We start from the raw sequence: 25,524 nt of genomic DNA, 5'->3' as shown, positions 1-25,524 counted from the left end.
ATAACTAAATAATATATCACTGTCTAGAAATTTATAGAACAAGTTCTTTTAGATATTTTTTCTAATTCTAATGTGGCCATGAACATTTATTTTCAAATATAAATTTATTTATATTTTTTAATTTTCCCCCAGAATAGTGACCCATGTTGATATGGCTCTTCATACAGTCCTGAGAAAACCAGGCAGAGCTGAATGAAACCTTTAAATGAAACCTAAGCATTGGAAAAAACTATACAAATCCTCCCATGTCTTTCACAATAAAACAATACCCCAAAATGACATAGCACCAACCCCATATTTTTTGTAGTACACAAGTGTGAAAAGTGCACATGGTTGTTAAACATCTGTCTGTCCTGATAAACCATAAACTCCATGAACACAGGCACCCTGTCCATCTTATTCATAGTACCTAGTACGTAGTAGGTGCTGAGTAATTACTAGGTACACAGATGTGCAATCAGTACACCAATGAGAATTGAAAGATAAAGAGGAAAACTGTTGAATCCCAATCCTCCAAACACCAACAACCCACCTCCCAACATCCCAACTTCATACTTGGCAACAGAACTCAGACCCATGTCAGTTCCATTTATTCTTCCTACAAATATTTTACAGTTTTATTTTAAAATCATTTACACATATTCATACAAAGAAAAATAAATCTGAGAATGGAACCTTGGGACCATGGTAGTTAAAAAAAAAAAATTCTGATCATTAGCTACTAATGACAAGGCAAGAGGCTCAGCAGTCATTTCTGCAGGTTAGTGTAGCTCCCCACACAGGGCACAGGTGAGAAGAACCCAAGAGACTCCCTCCTCTTCCCTCAATCTTCACCTTGCAGAGGTACGATAGGGGAAAGGGATTTTTTTACACTCTCCCCTAGAAACACTTCAAGACATACAGCAAAGTCCTAAGGTAACACTGAACCATCTCTTTGCTAGGAATCTGGCAAGATGGCAATTTCTGAAGCAACTTTCTAGAAGAGCTATTAGCTCAATTCCTACTCACAGGTCTAAGAGGAGGGACTCCTACACTCACATCCCACGTCCCAATGCCGTCCTTCCACCAAAGGGCACAGAGCACAGCCCTTGACCTGATCCCATCAGGCCCCTTCTAGGCTAGCTAATTCCACAAGTGAGACTTCCTGTACCCAATACCCAAATACTGTGTAGCAATTTACCCTGGCAGCTCTTGAGGACCCCCAGATCGTGAGGCCAGCATTCCTGTGTGCAGCATCGTACCCAGGGAATCTGAGCAACAGCCAGGAGAGGTCCAATGACAGAACTATGAGCACCCCTACCAAAACTTGACTCTGCTGAGCCAAATCAACATTTAAGTCCAACAGGCCAACTCCTGCCATCCCGCCCTAGATATGGTCATCACAGAGGTGCATGGTAGAAGAATGGCCTACACATAACTGCCCAAGGAAGCTGTACTATTATCAATTCCCAGTAAAAGGGGGAGGGGGGACAGACATTACAAATGTGGTAGACCCTATGAGAAATGGCAGCTGATGACAACAGTTACCCTATTATCTCTGGGTCCTACCCAAAAAGCAGCACCAAGAAAGGGCATGATATGCAGAGATCTGTAGCCGGGTGTGCACCCTTGAATTACCAAGGGACTCAAGAGATACAGCTCATTTTCCTACAATTACGTAGGAACTAGAACAAAGACTACCCACCCCTACATTGAGGCCACTCCTGAGAGGCCGTACCGCTTATGATCATCAGCCCACCCCCTTGGTAGGCCCATTTGGGGAGAGGGAGTCACATCCAGAGCGGGGACCCCTCCAGGCAGACACTCACAGGGCAGCCCATCCCACTGTCACTGGGGCAGGCCAAACATAGTTAAGAGGGCGGACAGATCCCGGGCATCAGCCGCCCCATAGGCGTCGCTTTGGCCTAACATGGACAATGCCAAACGCAGGGTGCTCCAGATGTTCTCTGACATGGCGCCCCCTTCACCCCGAGGGCCCCGGCTTTTCCGCTGCATGTTTAAGGCCTCCAAAAAGTGTTCCACAGCCTCCCTGTAGGGAACAGAAATGAGAGCTGGTGAGCAAAACACCAAGGAAGGAGACAGGTCAGCTGGTATGGGGAGAAGGAAAGCTGGGGATGGATAGTCAAGTAACAGGAACAGAGAATGAGGAGCTAGGGACAAAGGCAGGGAGAAAAGGTTCATTCATTTATTACTCAGTAGATACCCTCACCAAGAAGTTCATTCATTCATTACTCAATAGATACTCTCACCGATGAGCCCCAAGGTTGATGCAGCTGATGCCCAGGTTATAGCGGGACCGTATATAGCCTGGTTGTAGCTCGAGGGCCCGACGGTATGCAGCTACTGCTTCTTCACTCTGGTTTCCATTGGCTAGGGTGGCCCCTAGTTTATTCCACAGCAAATAGTCCTGAGATAGGGATGAAGAAGGGTTAGGAACATAAGCCAAGCTCCGATCAAATTCTGCCCATTCCTCCCTTGTTCACCAATCTGTTTAGCTAATGTATGTTACCACCCCATTCCTTTCCTCTCAACAGTTCATTGTGTAGCTCAATGTAACCACTCTCACCATACAGACTCCTGTAAGTTCAGATGGCTCTGCACACCCACCCTTCTTTGCCCAATTCTCCCAAGGTAACCTGTACATGGAACACTGGAATGAACTATCCCATGACTCCAAAGGTCCCAACAAATGGTTCTTCCATAAGGTACAGAGTGATGTCCCATTTCCATTCCTCCCCTGAGGCTCACATTGGGACGAACGCTGAGGGCAGCTGTGAAACAGTCCACTGCCTTGTCATACTCCCCACTCAGGTTGAAAAGGACCCCTAACCCACACTGCACATCAGGGTCAATGTTTGTAGGGTCCAGGCGCACAGCTGCCAGGAAGAGCTCTTTCACTTCAAGAAACAGGGAGCTAGAAAAGAAGAGGAAAATGTGGATGGACATGTCTACATATTCCTACCCCTCCAAAATAATTCCTTAATTAGTCAATCAGATCCAAGAGATTACCAATCGATCAGCCATCCTTCCTACTCTACTCCCAAATTCCAATTTACAAACCTGTTTTTCTGTCTCCTCCCAGCATTACACTGTAAAATGCAGACCTCCTTCAAGTACTAGTAGATCCTTGAGTCTCACCCTATCCAAATATCGAAAATCAAGGTTCTCCTAATGGGTTACCATTCTCACCCCAGGAACCCCTCACTCACTCAGACAACAGAGATCCCAGGATGCGCTTGCTTGGGCCCAGTCCTGCGCCACTGGCCCCTTCTTCCCCGGGCACCACCAGATGGGCATAGGCTGGTGTATAGCGCAGCCAGTCTCGCAGGGTTTCACAGGCCTGTCGCTGCAGGGACTCGTTGGTGAAGCTGACAGCCAGTGCCATCAATGCTGTCTGGTTATCTGGCTTTAGCTCCAGACACCTGTTTGAACAGAGATGGACAGAACTGGTATTGCAGTGACAATGGTACCCATCAGTACCCTGGGATCCAAGCCAAGCCTTGGAATGCAGTCATGATGGCCTCACCTGCCAACTCCCTCCGATTAAGATACAGAGGAATCCTCTACACATAAGTTACTAATAAAATTACAGATCTGAGAAAGGGAACAGTTTAGCAGCCAAGGAACCAGCCAGGGTCTCACAAATAAAACCAAAAGCTATTGAAGGAATAGAATCAGTTATCGCCAACTCACTCCAAACCTTATAGTTTTAATCATGAAAAACACTCTAGTTAGTGGCCTGAAAGAAGACATGGATCTAGATCTGGGCTCTTATCATTCTAAAGGCGATTTGGAGAGCCCTGGACCCACCTCACCCCACCTCTCAGTGTACTCACTTCCGTAGTGCGCTGATGGCTAATAGTTCTTGTTCATTCTCTGCCTGTGTGGTACCCAGATACTGCCAAGCCTAGAGAGAAGTTGACAGATTCCATCACCCCTGTATTCACCTTTCCATCCTCCCCTCCTCTGGCTCCCCGCCACTCACCATCTCACTCTCACCCCATCCCAGGCCAGCACACTGGCCCTAGTCCATCTGGACTACTCTTTGGGACCTCCCTCAAAACTAGAGGAAGCAGTCTCTAATGTGAAGTCAGAAGAATGAGTCACTCACTTCCATGTGCTTAGGATCCTGCTGCACAGCCGCCTCAAAAAGCAGCACAGCATTTGGCAGGTCCCCATCCTGAAGTCGCCGCAGCCCTTCCTCAAAAGGCTGGGGGTGGTCACGCAGGGGGTTCTCCTCCTCAAACTGGTACCCCTGGAAAGAAGAGAAGCCAAGTAAGAACCCATATGAGAAGGAGTCATCACAGAGCAGCAGGAATAGGAGATGACAACCAAGACAAAGGTGGAGAAGTTGAAGGTCTCCAGAAAGATATCTGAACAAATGATGACAAAATTTCCATATTAATAAGGAGATCATGTATGACTACAGTGAAGTCATTCAGTTTTGTGCTCACACTTCTAGCTCCTGTTCACAATAACTGGAACGCTAGGCTGGCCTACAAACTCTGATCCATGCCGGGCATAAGCTTATTTTAGGAACCCTTTATAGACCTGAATTTCCAAATCCTTGACTTCTCACCAATGAACAGAATATATGTCTTGCCAGGATTTGCTTGCGGTAATAAGATAAGCTCTCCTTAGCTCTTCACAGGGCATTTCTAGTTATCCTGCAATATGTGACAATGTAAAGGATAACTACATTATAAGGCAATTTGGAATTAGAGACCCTGCCATTCAAATGCAAATCTTACCCAACTCATGGAGTCATGGTGGACAATAATAAGAGAGCATGTATTGAAGCACTTAGAAATTTTTCATTTGTTCCCCAATTTCATTCTTAAAAGTTATTAATATTAATCTGTATCTGATGGTAAATGATAGCTAATCCCAAAATCCTGAGGGCAGAAATGTTTCAGAAATACACTGTCCCCGTCTAGCTGAGGAATTCTCGTTTCAGGGAAGAGTTATGATGCTCTGTGCAAAGTTTTGTCTAGTGGCGTTTCATGTTAGGCAGAGAGTAATGAGGTAAAGTGGGAAATCACACTGGGATAATAGGCAAAATCGTATTTCTCTTAGTACTAAGTTTTTCATTGATTTTTTTAAAGTTATCTTCAACTTTATTCATCTCTATCTCTGCACAGCTCCCTTATGTCAAGATCTGCCTTCAGCATCCTGCCTTGTATCTCAATCCCTGGTTCTAGCCCCTGAATCCCTTCCCAAACAGATCTGAGCTGAGAAAAAGATATCCCTACTCACCTCCTCAGTTCCTATTTTGTCTTTTACAAAACCAAGCAATTCTCTCCCTTCCCTATCATGCTTCAACTCAGCAGCTTAATTATTAACCACATCCCCAAATGCCCTACAACCCACAGGTAGTATTTTTTCATGGTGATAACCCTGAAATAACATCCACTTCTAAGTCAATAGTATATGCTATATGCAAAATTTGATCATTTTTCACCACTGACTGCTGGAAAATTTTCCTAACATTTATTTAATATAATTCTTTGAAAACACCCTAAATTGGGTGATCTGCAGGAAGAGATCAGAATTTAAAGTAAACTTGTGAGTTAAAAAAATACATAGGTATTAAGGTGTGGAGGCACAGAGAGTCTACCAACTACCACTCCACACCAAAGGAGTTATCTATCTTCTCAAAGTGTTCTCAACCTCCCAAGCTCTTGCTGCATCATGTGCAAACTTCTACCATAAGTATAATGTCATCGCACCATTGTTATTTGACAAGGGTGGTCTATTATTAACCTTTATAGCCTAAGAATAAAGCATACTCTCAATTACTAAAGGACAGCAGGGGCAAGGGAATGTTCCTTTCAGAAAAAAGGGGCTTAAGAAAATAATTACATAAAAGTGAGTACCCAGCCCTGGCCTGTTTGGCTCAGTGGCTAGAGCATCAGCCTGCAGACTGAAGGATCCCAGGTTCGGTTCCAGTCAAGGGCACACCCTTCAGTTGCAAGCTCAATCCCCAACCCTGGTAGGGGTGAGGGCAGGAGGCAACCAATCGATGTGTCTCTCTCACATCAATGACTCTCTCTGTGTGTCTCTCCCCCTCCCTTCCACTCTGTCTAAAAATCAATGGAAAAATACTGTTGGGTGAGGATTAAAAAAGGTGAATATCCAAATTCAGGATTAAAGGAGAGACAACAAAACAAGGAAATCCTGCGATCTGAAAATCTAGTTCTCACCTTATCATAGGAAGCAGTCGTGATGTCATCATAGTCAGAAAGCCAGGGGTGAACCTCAGCATCCCGTTTCGCCATCTCCTCCAACTCTGCCTGCAACTTGTCCCAGAAATCGACATCAGACTGTAAGGAAGGGAAGGAAGCTAGAAAAAGGGGATACATCATGACCACCCCACCGCACCTCAGCTCCACTAGAACGGTTCCCTAAGCACTAGTTAAACTTCAATGTGTTCAGAATATCTGAAGAGCTTTTTCAAAATGCAGATTCCTAGATCCTCCTCCCAGATTCTGATTCAGTCATCTGAGGTGATGCAGGAATTAGCATTTTTGAGAGGCACCAATCCCAAACAATTCTGACACAGATGATCCAGGAACACTATGCTCATCATCTTTGATGTTAACACCCACTTGCTCCAATGGAGTCTTTTCTTGTGCAGTGTGCACTCCTGCACTATCTGCTCTCACCTCTATAGCTGATTTGGCTCGTTCAAACTCCATATCAAGGGCAGATGTGTTCCCTGGTCTTGTGAACTCGTCAACCCAGGCATCTGATGTACCCTGTGACAAAGAAGGATGGTCATACCACCACCACCAACTTTCTACCCACTAAACACTGACTAAATACCCACTGAACACCACCAACCTGGACACTTCTGAGAACATTCTCAGAATCTCTTTCCCACCCACTCAGACCTGAACGCTACCAAGACAAGCTGACAATAAAATCCCTTCCCCATCTGGGACCACTGAACACTGAACCCAAAGCCTAGGACACCAGCTGGCTCTGAAGTGGAACTGGGAGGTGACAATGTCCTACCTGCTGCTGTACAAACTCTGCTGCCCACTGTTCTGCCTGAGCTCGGCCCGACCCTGCACCGGACTCCAGGGACACCTGCCCCTCGCCAATCTGCCGCACGAATTTCAGGAACTGGGGCACAGAGACACACATAGGCCACTCGGGAAAGAACTTCCAAGTGTGCACTCTCAACCATGCCCAAGAGGAGCCTGCACTTAGCCCTCCCCCCTGACCATCTTGGGCTGTAGGAAAGATATACTACAGACCCTAAAAAAGGTAGAGAGCAAAAAGAAAGGATTTCTGGCTTTAAAGAATTAAGAAGGCAGGGCGGGGGGGAGTTAGTAAGCAAGGAAATGAGGAAAGAATGTTGGAAGAAGAGGCAGATCCAAAGTCTCCATTCTCAATTAGAAGGAACAGACCAAGGATCTCATCTCCTTCTCTTTAAACTGAACTGGGGTAAGAGAAGCAAGACCCTTGACTTCCAAGACCAGCTCTCCTGGGCAAAGCAGCAGTGGGGTGTGGCTCACCTCAGAGTTAGCCAATTTGGGGTCATCCACTTTGGCCACAAAGTCACTGGCAGTATGCTGTAGATCATCCTCAGGATGATAATCATTATACCTGGAACAGGTAGGGACAAACTAATTTTACACATTAGTTAGCCATTACCTTCCCCATGCTATTCCCCACTCCCAGCCCATGGCAATCACACTTCCTATGGGGGAAAAGAGAGTGACCTTACTCTACTCTCTTGTTGAGGATCTACAATTTACATTAAAGAAGGACATCTGGGCAGGAGTGTAAAGCAATAGTTATATCCTTTTAACTCTCCCTTTCCCAAACATATCTTTGCAGAGAGAAAGAATAGACAGGCTCCAACTTAAAAAGGAATCAGGGGCCAAAACCGGTTTGGCTCAGTGGATAGAGCGTCGGCTTGCGGACTGAAAGGTCCCAGGTTCGATTCCGGTCAAGGGCATGTACCTGGGTTGCGGGCACATCCCCAGTAGGGGGTGTGCAGGAGGCAGCTGGTCGATGTTTCTCTCTCATCGATGTTTCTAACTCTCTATCTCTCTCCCTTCCTCTCTGTAAAAAATCAATAAAATATATTAAAAAAATAAAAATAAAAATAAATAAAAAATAAAAAGGAATCAGGGTGCAGAAGGTAAAGTTACAAACTTTTGGTTAGGACAGTTAGGATTCTTAGGGATCATAATACAGGTGGAACCTTAATGTACAAAATGAAGGTTTTGCAAGATGGTTTGGGAATATAGAGGGAGGAGACTGGAGGAGGCTGGGAAAACTGTCCAATCCTCCTTCCACAGGGATCCATCCAGGAAGAAATGGCTGCACTCACCAGCGATCACTGGCAGTCGTTCCCTCGGGCTCTCCCAGCCACAACTTCTCCTCTGACTGTTCCAGATATTCCTCAGCCCAGCGGGCAGGAGACACAGACAAAGGGTCTGCAAGGAGCAGAGAGTTGAAAAAATCACACAGGATTCAGTGAAGGGGCTGGGAAAAAGAGTACTACCTTGACCAAGCCAAAGCAGACAAAATCCTATTTAATCCCTCAGAGACCCCTGGTCAAAATATATATATTACTAAATTTTCAGTATCCAACCTACTCCCCCAAGGGCCTGGCATGGAAATTTACTGAACCGGGAACAGGAGACCAAATAAAAAGAATAAGGACCAAAGCCTTTTGCTTAAAGTGTCAGAAACCTCAATAAGAAAAAGCAGGTACTAGGACCTTCACTTTCCTCAAAGGTACTGCTGGGAAGCAGCAAGGAACTAAGGGAGAACAGAAGAACTCTAGTTCCTTAACCAAATCTCTGGTCTGTTCTCCATTTACAGAGTTCACATCCTCCTAACGAAAGGAGCCTATTTCATCTTACTATACCTACCAAGAGAATCTGAGAACCAGAACACTGAGCTAGAATTAAAGATACATGGGTCCACTCTTCCTATTGGATTTTTTGTTTGTTTGTTTTTTTAACTGAGATTTAAAATACAAACATGAAAGTTCATAAAGTATACCAAACTAAATAGACTGCTTCATTAGTTTCTACATATGAATACACTCAAATCACCACCACCCACATCAAGATACAGAATATTTACAGTTCCCTCAAAGGTTCCCTCATACCTCCACCCCCCAGAGATAAACACTATTCTGACTTCAGTCACTTTTGATTAATTTTGAGGGCTATGTTTTTAAGTCTAATTCTAGAAATTGTTTTAGCTCTAGTGACAAAGGGCACAGCTGCAACATCTGAATAAACATATCAAGGCAACAGGTCAAATGAGGGTGCTACACTGTTTGTTTCTCAACCTCCAGGACTTTGCCCTTTACTATTCTGGAGTCAGGGGGGGAAAAGGCCAAAAAAAATTATTCTAAGGGGCCCTAAAGAATGTGTAAACATAGAGAAAGCATAAGCCTGCAGTGTTCATTCCTTTTGCTCTGCATCCACATCTTTACAAACCAGATACTAAGATGGACTTCCTGTCTTTGTCCCCAGTTTGAAGAACTGTCATTGCTTTTAATGCTGAGGAGATTTATCCTCTCAGTATTAATGTTTAGCAGAACTCTATATTCTATTCCATTTAACTGAAATTTTGCCTGAATAAATTGAACAAAGTAATCTCAACATCTGAGAAAGCAATGTCAAAATCTGAGAATATAAAGAATCAAGACTCTCAGAATATATCTAATTATAAATAATACTAGAGGCCCAGCGCACAAAATCACGTGAGACCCAGACCTGCCGCGCCACCAGGACCCCAGTCTCACCGTGCACAAGTAGCTCACTGCCACGAGCCACGAGCAAGCCCCACCCTGCCGCAGCTCGCAGCTCATGGGCCAGTGGAGGGGGGGGGCGGTACCTAGAGGTGCTCCATGCACCTCTTGGTGACCAGTTGTTTGGTCGTTACAGCATTACAGCCACGGGCTTCTTATATATGTAGATATTACCAATATAATAAAATATATCATTGACAATATTTTTGATCATGGGCCCTCTTAATGTCACAGATTCCCAACATTTATATCTATATATCCCTCACTAGCTCTTACAGGCAACATTTATTTTTCCTTTGCCCCAACTAGACTGTTGGCTCAAGAGTAGAGACCTAATAATGAGATGCTTAACACTTAGACTTTATAATACCTCCCAGTTCCTTTGTCCCATTCTGTTGAAGAATAACCAGTCCCTCCTCCTTACTCTCAACTAGAGTGTTTTACAAAAGCATACTCAGGCCACAAGTGCTCCTTACAGAGAACACCATTTCTGTGAAACGCTCCTCTCAAAGATAAGAAGCAACGGAAAAAAAATACAAAGTGCCTGGACTATAAAACAGACATGAGAAAAACTAAAAGAAAATCCCAAAGGTGAGAAAAGACTTCTACAAATACCTGTAATTTAATATTCGGCCATATTAGCCAAAAGACTCAGAATTTTTTGGCATTTGGGAACCTGCTCCAACAAAGGAGTCAAAATAAAATTACCAAAAGAGTACCACTTGGCCTTCACAATATTTTTTTGAGAAATTCTTGCAGAAAATCAGATTCATTTGGATACCTCTGAGATTGAAACATCTAAAGCCTACAGATGGAAAAGGACTGTCCTAGGACACACTGATTAGTAGAGTTCAAACTAACAACCCAGGTACCAATTATCCAATTCAGAATGTTCACCTCTTACAGTTTCTCATTGTGTGTTCATTCCATCTAGGCACATCCAACCCAAACTCAGAACTTCCTACCCCTATCCATCAGTTTTCTGCATTTGCTAAATAGCACAGTAATAAACATGTAGATTCTATAGTCAGCCTACCTGCACTCAAATCCCAACTCCACAACTTATTCACCATGCATTTTCAGACAAATTACTCAACCTGCCAAGTTTCCATTTCCTTATCTATAAAATAGAAATAATAATAGCTACCTCAGAGAGAGGTCATAAAGACCAAATGAGATAATGCATACATAAAACACAAAGTAACAAGTATTAACTATTGCTATCATAGCTGGCCACTCGTGGCAAACTTACAACAAAAATAGAAAACATCACAATGAGATTGTTATCCCATTTATTCCATAGCCTCTTCCTCTGCCATCCAGGGGAGATCTAAGGCACTCACCTTCTGCTTCTATTGCCCACTGTTTTTCCTATGAAAGTACAGGATTCATTATCATTGAACCTCACACACCACGTTAGCTTAGGCCTTCTAAATTCAAAACTCCTTAAGGATGTGTTTCATTCCTAGAGCTAAGCAATCATGAAGTGGAGAATTATTTGGCCCAGAAAATTAGGGTTGGAGGGCATATTCAATCAAGAAATCTGGCAGACTAAAAAGTAACTTTATGTGCAATGGAATAATTCTATATCTTGATTGTAGTGGTGGTTACACAAATCTACACTTCATAACACTATAAAAACATATACAAATAAGGGCATGTAAACCTGGTGAAATCTAATAAGCTCTATGGATTATACCAAAAGCAATTTCCTGATTTTGATACTGTGCATAACAGTTATGCAAAATGTTATCATTGAGAAAAACAGAATAAAAGATACACAGAACCTTTCTGTACATTTTTTGGCAACTTCCAGTGAAACTATAGGTATTTCCAAATAAAACAATAAAATTGAACTTCACCGTTCCTTTTAAACTTAATTCTAGAATTGCAACAATGGGGATTAGAAAATAATAAGGGTATAAAGAATATATCCTTCTCTCATCTCAGTCTACTTATCCATAAAGTAACAAGTAATCTATATCATCAATATAATCATATCACCCACAAATGTTGAGGATAATAAAAAAAATCAATTACTAGAAAATCAATTTCCTTTAGCTCTTTCTCCCAGATCTCACTTCATTCATTCACTAAACACTGAAGATTCACTTCATACAAAGCAATATACTACTGCAATAAGACATTTTTATGAAGGCAGACTCCAAATAGCTCTACTTCTCTTTCCAGCTTCCCATGTCCCTGCCTCTATGAAGCAGGCATGGTTACAAAAGAATGTATAAAAAAGAGATCTCCCAAAGAATATTTTACAGATTTAAGATAAAGTCCAATGTGTGTTTTTTATTAAGTTGTTTTTCACTTACAGGCTAAGGGAGATTTCAATGGCTGCAAATAATTCAGTTAATTGTAACAAAAATCTCATCAGTCTCAATGCTTACAGTAGCAATGATTTTTTTTGAGTTGTGATAAATGACTGATACCCACACATTACAACAGAAGTCTCTATGTAATAAGAGATAGCACTTACACTAAGGTTTATATGAAACACTGAGTTTCAGTCTGGTGGAGGGTCTGTATTACAGCTCAGATTTCTCAACGATAGTGTAATGGTTCTAAGTATAGAGCCCAATATCATGAGTTCCAATATCAGCTCTGTTACTGAATGACTTTGGACAGAGTATTTAACCTTCCCAAATCTTAGTTTCCTTATCCATAATATAGGGGAGGAATACCTGCCTTGTAAGTGTTACTATAAAATTCAAATGGGTTTAAGAATATAACATATATAGCCCAGCTGGTGTTGCTCAGTGAAATTAGCAACCTATGAACCAGGAGATCATGGTTCGATTCTAGTCAGGGCCCATGCCTGGATCACAGGCTTGATCCTAAGTGGGGGGACGTGCAGGAGGCAGCCAAAGATTCTCTCTCATCATTCATGTTTCTATGCCTCAAATCCCAACTCCACAACTTATTTACCATGCATCAATCTCAAAGGATGCAGTGAGCATGGATGCCCTCAAAGAGGGAAAATTTGGCTGAGACCCTGAAGAGCTGAAGCTGTAGGCCTGGCAGTACTACATAATGGTTAAATCCACAGGGTCTGGAATCATTCAAACCCAGAGTCAAATCCCAACTCCACTACTCACAAAATTGTGTCACCTCGGGCGAAGTTCTTATCTATAAAACTAGGAATAAAAACAGTAACTATCTCCTGGGCTCTCATGATTAAATAGATAATGCATTTAAAGCACTAAACACAAAGCCTTTAAACATGGTAAATAAACATTAGCTATTCTTATTAATTTGTATTATCATCACCAGGGTATGGTCTTTGACCTCCAAGATCTTATACTTCAGGCCCTTGAACTCAGCAATTTCACTCTCCAAGGCCCAATTCTGTTCAAGATAACTTAATGCCAAAATCCTATAGGGTGTGTTAAATAATTCTCCCTCCCTGAGCCACACTGCAATCCATCCAATCTCTCCACCAAACTACAATAATAAAGTTTCAGGTAACAAAGAAGTAAACATAATTCCTCATCTCCTCCCCCACCTCTCTTTTTCTCTCTCTCTCACAAACACAAATAATCCTCTGTTTAATATAAGTTTCAATTCCCTATTATTATTATCACCTAAGAGAAATCAGATTTAGTGGCCCATAGAAATGAGTCAAGAATTCAGAAAAGTCTTAAGCAGCTGAATCACTCTACATATACCCTTAGATGAATTAGGTAACAGTGCAGAATACTGACTGCCCCATGGGAACTTGCCGAAGCCGGTCCACCCTTGCTGCTTGACACAGTCTCTGCAGGGAAGAAACATCTGCACAGCATATGGTTCAAGGGACCTGGTGTATATGGCACACTGTCCTTAATGTTTGCTCCCCTTCTTAGCGCTATGCGTTTTAACCAAGGTCACCTCTCCGAGAAAGGTTGTTTCCCCAGGTAGGGGTTTTTCCCTGGAGTTAGGGAGGGAATAAAACCCCTTAACTAAATGCCAGGCGGGTAGTTAATCACTTTAACTACTAACAATCACGATTAAGCTACATAATCTTTACTTAAGAGAATCTCCTTCAGTTACTTCGTTGTAGCTTAATTGAACAATAGAGTAACCTTGGAATGGAGATAAGAAATGCCCTAACTTTTGGAATAGAATGGATACGATTAAAATCAACTGGTATAAACACAGATGTAACAGAATAAAGACAGAACTTGGCTGGAGATCCTGGATAGAGAACCTGCTAGGCTGCTGATCAACTGAACGCTGTCTCCATGTCATTCCTTCTTCACCGACTCCGTCCACACCTTTGGGAACCCCTGGACCTGCTGGGGTTGGACCCCAATAGGAACCACTTCAGATTTTCCCCTGAGGAGCCTCACCTGTAACTTCAGAGATGAATTCTTGGGACCAGTCCGTCTCATTATAATCCTGCGTTACATCCACAGCATCTCCAGCTGCAAGAAACTCCTGGGCCCAGTTCTCAGACAAGGCCAAGTCTGCCACCCCAGGGGCTGGAGATAGAGAAGGAGAGAACTGAGAAACAAAAGAAATGAATATCATTCTCTCATGCCTAAGGAACCCTGAGTGCCCATGAAAACACTGTTCCTTTTGTCTCCTTCTGCATCTCAAGTTTCCCAGTCCCAGCAGCATCCAAATATGGAACCCCCTTGTCTCTATCTGCACACACAAAAAAAATGGTGATCTCCCCTCCCATCAGACTCTGGACCCACCTCTCTGGGGTGCCTGGCGGAAACTTGACTGTTCAATCTCCTGCATCTCTGCCAGGAGGTCATCCATCTTGAAGGTCTGAGGGGCACGCGATATAAGTGGTTCATTCTGGTCCTGGAGGAATTCGGCCACCAACTGTCAGAAGAGAGATGGTGAGATGAACCCAGCAAGAGGCAGGGCCATGGGATGCGGGTTACTAATGTCAAACAGAAGGAAAAGAAAACACAGAAACTACAGATTTGGGAATATGCCAAGAAATACATTTTTTAAAAAATAAGCAAGAGGGCTAAAGCAAATTTCATTTGGTCAGGAAAGTCCAAAGACTGAAATGTGGGTGAACCAACTTTAAAGTAAAAACACAATGGGCAACAGGAAAATGAAACAGAAGAGACTAGAATACTTACCTCATCTTCAGAGGCTACCCCCAAAGGCTTAGGGACCTAGACAGAAGGGAGACAACAAAACCTCTGTGAGCCTTGTTTCTTCACCTATAAAACGGTTGCCTCCATCAATGTAAAGATGTACAATGCTTAGCATGTTGCTTAGTAAACACTCATTGAGTGGTAACTATTCTTCGCAACACGATGAGCAGTGATTTTCAACCTTTTTTCATCTCATGGCACACACAAACTAATTCCTAAAATTCTGCAGCACACCAAAAAATAAATTTTCGCAGAAACCGGTTTGGCTCAGTGGATAGAGCGTCGGCCTGCGGACTGAAAGGTCCCAGGTTCGATTCCGGTCAAGGGCATGTACCCGGGTTGCGGGTACATCCCCAGTGGGGGGTGTGCAGGAGGCAGCTGGTTGATGTTTCTCTCTCATCGATGTTTCTAACTCTCTATCTCTCTCCTTTCCTCTCTGTAAAAACTCAATAAAATATATCTTTTTAAAAAATAAAAATAAATAAATTTTCATCCGAGTCATGGCACCAAAAAACAAACAAAAATAAATAAATAAATAAATAAATAAATTTTCTGCTGATCCGACCAAAAAAAAAAAAAAGATATAACTTTGTTTTTTGTTAAATGTATCTTTTTATTGATTTCAGAGAAGGAAGAGAGCGATAGAAACATCAATGAGGAGAGAGAATCACTGATCGACTGCCTCCTGCACACCCCACTCTGGGGATCAAGCCCCCAACCCTGGCATGTGCCCTGACCGGCATCCAACTGTGACCTCCTGGCTCACGGGCTGAAGCAACCAGTGAGCCACAACCCGCTGGGCTAGGTCTCACTTTAATTCATTCACAGCGGACGGCTATTGTGTGGGCTCTTGTCATTTTTTTATTTGACAACCTAAAGAGAAAGAGGTCAGTGCCCCTGACCGCACAGTCGGGTACTGCGTGTCTTACAAAGTCTGGCCGCGCACTGAGAAAGCCGTTCGGTGTATTCCCTAATAGGCACCCTCTACCCCACGCCACTCCCGGCCCTCCGACCCAAGAACACTCACCGCCTCGGAGGCTGGGGTCCCCGGTGGCCAGGGACCGGGCCTCAGCCCCTCCTGCCGAAGGGCCTTGTCCTGGGTGAAGTGCCCGGCCAGCTTCATGAGCGGGTTGGCACCCCCGCATTCGCCCTCCACCAGCTCCCGCATCGCCATGGCGACCGCCAGCTCTCTGATGGGCAGAGAAGGTGAGGTCCCGCTGTCACACCCAAACCACCACCCAGCCAGTATCTGCAGGAGGCAGACAGACGCCCGTCCCGGGTGAGCCCCCGGCCCTTCCCCACCTGTGCCTTCTGCTGCGGCCTCAGCTCGGTCAGAAGTCCGAGAGGGGACCGCTGCTCTCCCGCCGCCCACCCCGCACCCCCGCCCCCAGTCCCAAGCCGCCGCTTTCAGCCTGGGCCTCCCCAGCGGCCTCCACGACTGCAGACTCGGGCGGCGGGACCGACCGGCCGGCAACCCTCAGAGGGGCCTGGACCCCGGGAGACGACGGGGCGACAGTTCCGCAACCGGGCTGTACCGGGGTACCGGCGGGGCAGGGCAGAGCAGGGCGGGAAGAGTGGGACCGCCGCCAGACCGCAACGCCAGGCCCCCCACTCCCCACGGCCCCACAGCACCGAGGAGGGACATCCCCTCCCCGAAGTCACCTGAGCCCCTCCCCCAGCCCCGCCGAGCCAGGCCCACCCCTCCCGCGCTCCGGACCACCCCGTCTCCCCCGCCCCAGGCGCAGCCCCAGCCCCGTCCCGGGACCCGCGACGACACGGCAAGGACGCGGAACGCTCGGTGAACGTGTCCTCAGGTCCCCCAGGCCCTGCGCTCACCGTCGCGCGCCGCGCCGCCCGACCCGCCGGGGCACCTGGTGACGGGCCGAGTGGGAGAGGAAAAGATGGGGCGGGGCGCCAGGGGCGGGGCTCAGGCTTAAAGGGGCCGTGACCGCCGGGCTGCGGCCGCGGCCTCGCGGAAGTCGTTGAAGGGGCGGGGCCTTAAGGTCGAGAGGCGGCACGACGGGAGCCACCGAGAGTCTTAAAGGGGAAGAGCGCCTTAAAGGGGAAGTCTGGAACCCCTCTGGGAGCTCTTACAAGGATCACGGACTCCAGGACTTATTTGAAGGGAAGCTCGAAGAAGAATGGAGCTAGGAGGGGCTTCCTCCGCTTCGGTGAAAGCCGAGGGCGCTGGATCCTAGGCTCAGTTCATTCCGGCTCTTCCCTGGAGGCGCACCGTATAACGCGGGATTTGCGAGGTTCAAATCGGGGCCCTCCCCAGCCTTCTAGGCCTGTCCCCTTCTAAATCGCCCCTAGCTGGCCGCGTACAGTCTCCATGGAGACAGAAGCTTGCCCTCAAGCCCTCTGCCACCTCTGGCTAGTGGGGGAAATAGCACTAGATGATGACAAATTTCGTAGACTAAAATAGGGTCCAAGCATCCTGAGACCAAGGGGAAGGAGCCCAGTGAATCATTCCTCTTCCCTGACCCCTCCCTCGCCACTGGTCAAGGTCACCATGGTGACCTTACTCCCACTGCTCCAAACTAGGAAAGCACAGACAAGATGCAAGAAATGATTTTTAACCACGGATTAAGCCACATACCCCACCATATGCCACAGTAGTGGCTCTGGTGTCAAACTTCAAGGTCACTGAGAAACCCTGAAATCTCACCTGCCTCCAAGACCAAGGGAATCCTGGTGTCATGCAAAAGGGCACGAGGTGCTCAGGGCTGCTGGTAGATGGGCCGGCATGGGTTAGTGCCAAGAGAACAAAAGTCCGAGTCCAGCCCAGGGTGCAGGGGGGTGATAGGTAGACAGCAGGTGGCACCCTGGGCCAGGCTGTCCTGCAAATTTCAAAGGTGGAGGTTCCAGGGGACTCGGGAGGCATAGCTGCGCAAACTTATTTCGGGGAAAGTAGAGAAGTTGCTCCAATACATCAGGGAAACAGAATGGCAGGGCAGGCCTGAAGATGATGCAAAAATTCTCCTTTCAGAGGCCCTAACCCAATACCCTTTTCCCCTGGTACACAATAACATTAGTAGAAGGAAAGCATTTCTGTTGGTGCAAATAAGCTTACATCATGACATTAATTCCAGGCGTGTTTTTCATTTTCAGTCCAGTAGTCATATATGCTTTCTTATTATCTTTACAAACAGTTATTTGGGACACAGTGTTGGTTTAGCCCCAATCCAAAGGTTATTTTGCCCCGTCTTAACATCCCAAAGGTTTGAGGAATAAGACAGTGCATGCGGGATGGCAGCACCAACTCCATTTTACAGTGGCTTTATATTATTTTTCTGCCTACCAATGCCTTACTTAAAAAGCTCTCATAGCCAAGATTCTGCCCATTTTGAGGTGTGACCAAAAGACCACCTGTTTGTTGAACTAATCTCTGTTTTTGTATTAACTGTAGTACCAGGTCAGCTTTGCCCATCCAAATCAAGGTCACCCACAGAAGTTGGCACCCAACAGCCTGTGAGCTCTTGTTTGTTAAGAACCTAGGCACTCCCGTTGCTAAAGCCCCTATCTATTAAAAAAAAATAACCTCGTGCCCTAACCAGTTTGGCTCAGTGGATAGAAGGGTCTGTGGACTGAAGGGTCCCAGGTTTGATTCCGGTCAAGGGCATGTACCTTGGTTGCGGGCGGATCCCCAGTATGGGGTGTGCAGGAGGCAGCTGATCGATGTTTCTCTCTCTTCGATGTTTCTAACTCTCTATCCCTCTCCCTCTCTGTAAAAAAAAATCAATAAAATGTAAACTTTTTAAAATAACCTCATATCTGTTTAAAACACACTGGAAACTATAAAAATAGTCATTCTCCTATGGGCATTAGCCTCAATACGCTCCTGTAAAGTGTCAAGGAGAAGAAGAAAATCCAGGTGTCTCTGACTCCAAAGCATGTGTTCAAAACCACAACCATATGGTGCCTGGACTTTGAATGAGGAATAAGACAGTGCATGCGGGATGGGGATCTCTAGAACTTCATGGTTTAAAAGACCCCATTTACTGTGACTAGGAATAGTTTTGTGCATCTCCCAACAGTTAATGATAATAATAGCTGACATGTAATATGCTGATTCTGAGTTCTTTCAGAAAAAGCTCTTACTTAAGCCTCACTTGACCCTTAAGCCTCACCTAAAATTCCCCTTTTAGGTGATGAACCAACGCTTAGAGAAAAAGACAAAGAACAAACACTAAGTTGCTGGGATTTGAACAGGGGCAGAGCTGATAGCAAAGTCCTCATCAGCCTTGCTCCCCATGACCTCACCTGGCAAGGGGGCCCTCTGTGCTATAGGATTTTCTCAAAGCAACAAGATGGCTCGTCAAGAGTAGGGCCCTGAGCCCTAACCGGTTTGGCTCAGTGGATAGAGCGTCGGCCTGAGGACTGAAAGGTCCCAGGTTCGATTCCGGCCAAGGGCATGTACCTTGGTTGCGGGCACATCCCCAGTAGGAGGTGTGCAGGAGGCAGCTGATCTATGTTCCTCTCTCATCGATGTTTCTAACTTTCTATCCCTCTCCCTTCCTCTCTGTAAAAAAAATCAATAAAATATATTAAAAAAAAAAAAAGAGTAGGGCCCTGAATCAAAGAACCAAGATGGTGGCATAGGTAAACACCGGAGAATGCTGCCTCCAACAACCACTTCAGAAATACAACTAAAAGACGGAACGGACATCACCCAGAACCACAGGAAAGCTGGCTGAGGGGAAATTCTTCAACTAGAAGCAAAGAGAACAGCATACCGAGACACAGAGGAGGCGCAGTGTGGAAAATACAGAGGTGCAGAGGTTGCGTGGAGCGGGCTGGTGGCTGAGGACGCGGTTGTCGTTTTCAATCGGGAGGGAGGCTCACGCCCTGAGCTCCAGTTCTGGGCGAGTCTCTAGGGACCTGGACTCAAACGGGAGAAGCAGGACTGTCTGGCTTCGGTTGGAACTCGAAGGCAGCTTTCTCTCCGAGGTTTGCAGTGATTGCTGGGACTCTGAGAGGCAGAGCCCCTGGGGACGGAACTGAGAGCAGCCATAACTGCTTGCTCTGCCCGCTCTGTTTGATCCCATGAGACCCGCCCCCCCAAGCCCTGCACAGAGTCATTTGCCAGATAGCCTCAGGCAAAGGCTAGATTAGCACCTCCCTAGAGGACAGAAGTCCTCCCACTGCAGACACAGCTGACTCTCACAGCCAGTTGGCCTGGAGGTCAAATCCCCCCAGTATTAACTACAACAATCAAGGCTTAACTACAACAAGACTGCGCACAAAGACCACTAGGGGGTGCACCAAGAAAGCATAAAAAAAAATGTGGAGACAAAGAAACAGGACAAAATTGTCAATGGAAGATATAGAGTTCAGAGCCACACTTTTAAGGTCTCTCAAGAACTGTCTAGAAGCTGCCGATAAACTTAATGAGATCCTCAAGAAATCTAATGAGACCCCCAATGTTGTGATAAAGAACCAACTAGAAATTAAGCATACATTGACTGAAATAAAGAATATTATACAGACTCCCAACAGCAGACCAGAGGAGCGCAAGAATCAAGTCAAAGATTCGAAATGCAAAGAAGCAAAAAACACCCAACCAGAAAAGCAAAATGAAAAAAGAATCCGAAAATACGAAGATAGTGTAAGGAGCCTCTGGGACAGCTTCAAGCGTACCAACATCAGAATTATAGGGGTGCCAGAAGATGAGAGAGAGCAAGATATTGAAAACCTATTTGAAGAAATAATGACAGAAAACTTCCCTCTCCTGGTGAAAGAAATAGACTTACAGGTCCAGGAAGTGCAGAGAACCCCAAACAAAAGGAATCCAAAGAGGACCACACCAAGACACATCATGATTAAAATGCCAAGAGCAAAAGATAAAGAGAGAATCTTAAGAGCAGCAAGAGAAAGAAACTCAGTTACCTACAAGGGAGTACCCATACGACTGTCAGCTGATTTCTCAACAGAAACTTTGCAGGCCAGAAGGGAATGGCAAGAAATATTCAAAGTGATGAATACCAAGAACCTACAACCAAGATTACTTTATCCAGCAAAGCTATCATTCAGAACTGAAGGTCAGATAAAGAGCTTCACAGATAAGGAAAAACTAAAGTAGTTCATCACCACCAAATCAGTATTATATGAAATGCTTAAATCCTTTAAGAAGAGGAAGAGGAAGAAAAAGGTAAAGATACAAATTATGAACAACAAACATGCATCTATCAACAAGTGAATCTAAGAATCAAGTGAATAAATAATCTGGTGATCATAACAGAATCAGGGACATAGAAAGGGAATGGACTGACTATTCTTGGGGGGGAAAGGGGTGTGGGAGATGCGGAAAGAGACTGGACAAAAATCGTACACCTATGGATGAGGACAGTGGGTGGGGAGTGAGGGCGGAGGGTGGGGCGGGAGCTGGGAGGAGGGGAGTTATGGGGGGGGTAAAAAGAGGAACAAATGTAATAATCTGAACAATAAAGATTTAATTAAAAAAAAAAAGAAACTTTGCAGGCCAGAAGGGAGTGGCAAGAAATATTCAAAGTGATGAATACCAAGAACCTACAACCAAGATTACTTTATCCAGCAAAGCTATCATTCAGAACTGAAGGTCAGATAAAGAGCTTCACAGATAAGGAAAAGCTAAAGGAGTTCATCACCACCAAACCAGTATTATATGAAATGCTGAAAGGTATCCTTTAAGAAGAGGAAGAAGAAAAAGGTAAAGATACAAATTATGAACAACAAATATGCATCTATCAACAAGTGAATCTAAGAATCAAGTGAATAATCTGATGAACAGAATGAACTGTTGATTATAATAGAATCAGGGACATAGATAGGGAATGGACTGACTATCTTGGGGGGGAAAGGGGTGTGGGAGATGCAGGAAGAGACTGGACAAAATTCGTGCACATATGGATGAGGACAGTGGGTGGGGAGTGAGGGCAGAGGGTGGGGTGGGAACTGGAAGGAGGGGAGTTATGGGGGGGGGAAAGAGGAACAAATGTAATAATCTGAACAATAAAGATTTAATAAAAAAGAAAAGAAAAATAAGAAAACAAAACAAAAAAAAGAGTAGGGCCCTGAGGGCCTGGCCAGTGTGGCTCAGTGGTTGAGTGTTGACTGACAAACCAAGAATTCACCTATTTGATGCCTGGTCAGGGCACATGCCTGGGTTGTGGGCTTGATCCCCAGTAGGGGGCATGGAGGAGACAGCTGATCAATGTCTCTCTCTCTCATTGATGTTTCTATCTCTCTATGCCTCTCTCTTCCTCTCGCTCAAAAAAGAAAAAAGAGTAGGGGCTAAGGGAGAGGGTCCCTGGCCCTGGGCTCTGTGAGGGGACTGCTAAACTATCAGGAGACTAGGTAGCATGAGCAGCCTAAGTCCACCTGGTGCCCTGGGGCTTTGACCAGTTGTCATCTGGAAGATGTATTACCCTCTCTTCACTGCTTCATGCCTTTCAGACTTTGCCCTCCCTGTAGCACCATGGAATGAAGGAAGACTGCTCTTCCTTCAGAGGCCTAATTAAAATTAGAGGTCTTCTCAAATGTTGCTTTTGCCCACTAGCAGCCTCTTTCCCCAGAGCCTGCCACACCGCAGCGCATGTGGAGACCACAGAATAATCCTAACTGCATGTGTTTAAGGGGGAAAGACCACACCTGATGAGGAGACAGGACAGGGCTGCAGACCTGAGGTGAGAACTTGGGAAATGTGGGCAGCTCTTTGAGACTGGATATTTTGGGGCTGACATTCCCTTATCTTTGTATATTGGAATTCTCACCCAGGCATCGTGGGATTTTTACTCCCGTTTTCTCAAAGTCGGCTCCACCACATCCCAGAGTCTCCATCACCCCCTCCCCCCTACTCACTGTTGCTAAATTTAAATCCTCATCTGTCCTTTTCCTGTAGGACGTGGGTATTTTAAGGGAGCGACCGCGTGGTGCCGCGGGAGATGCAATGACACCAGTGCTGTGAAAATAATCCTGCTAGCTCCTCCTCTCTGTCTGTCAGATGCCTCCACCCACCTGCCAGGGACTCGCCCAAAGGATGCTGCATGAGGAGAGGGTTCCCAGGAAGTGGAGTTCAGGAAACCGGGAAACCATACCCAAGGTGCACAGAGAAACAGAGTGGACACAAACTCATCCTTAGACACGCCTCGGAGACATCCCAGGATCTGAGGGAGTCACCAGGTCAACATATAGTCCAGAGTCCTGAGGTAGAGTAACTCTGGGGGATCTTCTAGGGGACACACTTTGGGGAGCAAACATGGATATTACATTCTGAAGGGTATATGAGACCTTCCATAGCTCCTAGAAGACAGAGAGCAGAAGTGTCATTCTTTCCCTAACCAACCAAGTCCCCAGGGTGAAGGCTAGTGGGTGGGGCAATGGAGGTTTCCGAATTCTTGCTGATTGGTGCATTAGCCTGAGGTTGCAGGGTGGAATGGAGACTCCTGAAGTGTGCAGAGCCCTCCTGCATTTACACACTACCAGTGTGTGTGTGTGTGTGTCTGTCTGTCTGTGTGTGTGCATGCGCCTAACACCCAGGAAGCACAAGGGTGAGTTTTAAGGTCTCTGGCCTGGTAACAGGAAGGACACACTTTGTTCTTGAACTCGTTGTTACCATATCTGCCTCTACAGCATGGCTTTTCCCAAGGGCATAGCTCTTGCAGCTTTTGGAAAGCTAATTAATTTTCATTGCAGAGAGAGGATTTCAGAGGAAAACATCCTTCCAGTGCAGAAGAATGGAGTCAGGCCAAGGGAGATGTGTCGGCTATTTCGAATCAAATGGGAGTAGGTAAATTGGAAACGCTGCCCAAGACCAGGCACCCTGAGGCTTTTCCAGCTTCTACTCGGGAGGTTATGGAGCAGCCTTCCAGGAGATCTTGAGCAACAAAATAAAAACCCATTTGGTCTGCTGCCTGCTGTGTTTCCTCCGCATGGTCAGAGTTAGCATCTTACCTCATGCCTCATTCCTTGTGTGTGTGTGTGTGTGTGTAAGAGAGAGAGAGAGAGAGAGAGAGAGAGAGAGAGAGAGAGAGAGAGAGAGAGGAGTTCAAGGTCTTCTCCAGGCCACCAGGCTCCTGCTTATACCACCACCCCCACCACCACCCACGATGCCTCTATGTGTTCCATTGTCATAGAGGGAGATGGCAGTAACCATACACTGGGATCCGGGGTGTCAGGCACGAGGGACAGGAAAGGTTACACCTATAAGACATAATCAGTGATCCATGGCTCTGATTCTAGAGTCTCCAGGAAACTAATGTAGAATGGTAGGTTTCAGAAAAAAACTCCACCCCAGGGGCAGACGATCCAGAAAGGCCAGGAGTCTGGCTGAGGTTGGGCAGATGTAAGAAAGACTCCACGCTGCCATTTGCCATTCTATGCTGCTGATGTGTGTACAAGGGGAGGGGATGCGGGGAGTTCCCAGTGAGCTCTCCCTCTCCCCCACCCTCTCCATAGAGGTGTGGCTTGAACTGGAGGTGAATAAGGACCCCGTGCTGAGGTCTCAGCCACAGTGCATGGGCTCCCAGGGCAAGCACAGAAATAACGGGATGCACTTGGCTTCAGCTCCTCCCCATGGGAAGCTGTGGTCTTGGAGACCAGAGAGCGTGAGGGTGAGGAGGGATGGCAAGAGGGAGAAGAATGATGTGAACACACTGAGATTCAGGACAACAAAGTCTCTCTCATGCCTCTCTACCTATTGAGCCATCACCTGAGCCTCTGAAGGACTCTGGCTGAACAGGTAGAGCTGCCTCCCACATGGTATTGCCACAGACACAGAAATGTCAGCTTGGCATACAGGTGGCCCCACCACAGGAGAGGCTGCCACAGGGCATCTGCTTGGCCACCTCTGTCCTCTATGCACTGACCTCCCAGGACAGAGGTCACCAGAGCAGCTCTCCTCTCCCCTTCTACCAATAAGCCTCAGTGTGAGAGCCACACACACCACCTCACTCATCATTTATGGAGCCCCTGCTATGTGCCAGACCCTATATAATTTGCTGCGGATATCACAAATCTGGTGGTGGAAACATACATGTACTGCAGTCTAGTAGGAAGTGCTGTGATGGGGGCATAAACAAGAGGTGCCAGAGCACAGAAGACTTCCCGGAAGAAGCAACATTGGAACTGGGCGTTCAGTGATAAGTAGAAGATTGCGCACAAAGAGAATAGATAAGTAGAATAGTTAATAAGCACACAAAGGGGAAAGAACATGCTGGGCAGGGGGAACAGTATGTGCAAAGACGAAGGCAGGAAAGAGCAGGGTGAATTTGGGGAAGTACTAGTGGTCTGTGTGACCAGGTACACAAGAGAGGTGGCAGAGAGGGGCCAGGGAGGGAGGCAAGGTCTGACCCCCCTGGGTGAAGTGCCACCCCCAAGGCACCAGAACTTGACTGGCAGTGATGGGAAGGACGGGAAAGTTCTAAGAGGAGAGTGGCATAACCAGAATTGCACTTTGGAAAGGTCACTCAGACCCAGAGTCAGGCTGGAGTGCAGTAAGACCCCAGAGGCAAGGAGACCAGGCTTATATTGAAGCAACACAGTAACAGCAGTAGAGGAAAGAGAAAGGAAAAGACATGTTGAGAGATTTTAAGGGGTAAAAATGACATGTGTCATCACCACTTGGACATGAGGTGAAGGGAGAGGGAG

General features: G+C 45.9%; 1 protein-coding gene across 5 annotated transcripts; it reads right to left on the bottom strand.

The window, feature by feature from the left end:
• Positions 1-568: 568 nt before the first annotated feature.
• PEX5 (peroxisomal biogenesis factor 5) lies at positions 569-16,890 on the bottom strand. 5 transcript variants are annotated; one of them, XM_059682115.1, is made up of 16 exons: positions 16,735-16,890; positions 15,926-16,088; positions 14,881-14,916; positions 14,479-14,611; positions 14,128-14,259; positions 8,348-8,453; positions 7,524-7,614; positions 7,018-7,128; positions 6,666-6,758; positions 6,204-6,323; positions 4,112-4,255; positions 3,837-3,907; positions 3,210-3,422; positions 2,749-2,914; positions 2,250-2,407; positions 569-2,029 (listed from the first exon to the last, which is right to left on the bottom strand). In XM_059682115.1, the coding sequence occupies exons 2-16, from the start codon at positions 16,070-16,072 to the stop codon at positions 1,828-1,830; spliced, it is 1,923 nt and encodes a 640-aa protein (XP_059538098.1). In that variant the 5' UTR covers positions 16,073-16,088; positions 16,735-16,890; the 3' UTR covers positions 569-1,827. The 5 variants fall into 5 exon arrangements, with proteins under 5 accessions (XP_059538098.1, XP_059538094.1, XP_059538095.1 ...); XM_059682111.1 differs by lacking the exon at positions 16,735-16,890 and having other exon boundaries at positions 6,204-6,299; XM_059682112.1 differs by lacking the exons at positions 7,018-7,128; positions 16,735-16,890.
• Between the last annotated feature and the right edge of the window lie 8,634 nt (positions 16,891-25,524).

The sequence above is a fragment of the Myotis daubentonii genome, chromosome 2 (assembly GCF_963259705.1).
Source record: "Myotis daubentonii chromosome 2, mMyoDau2.1, whole genome shotgun sequence".
NCBI lineage: Eukaryota > Metazoa > Chordata > Mammalia > Chiroptera > Vespertilionidae > Myotis > Myotis daubentonii.
The sequence above is the reverse complement of the archived record's forward strand: the minus strand, read 5'-3'. Positions and strand labels throughout refer to the sequence as shown.

What these genes read in the sequence shown, in the direction of transcription:
- PEX5 (XM_059682115.1), bottom strand. Translation starts at nt 16,072, where the DNA reads ATGGCGATGCGGGAGCTGGTGGAGGGCGAATGCGGGGGTGCCAACCCG. An exon ending in GAGCCAAATCAGCTATAGAG is followed by an intron (nt 6,324 to 6,665) that starts GTGAGAGCAGAT and finishes CCTTCCTTACAG; the next exon opens with TCTGATGTCGATTTCTGGGA. An exon ending in CGACTGCTTCCTATGATAAG is followed by an intron (nt 4,256 to 6,203) that starts GTGAGAACTAGA and finishes TCTTCTTTCCAG; the next exon opens with GGGTACCAGTTTGAGGAGGA.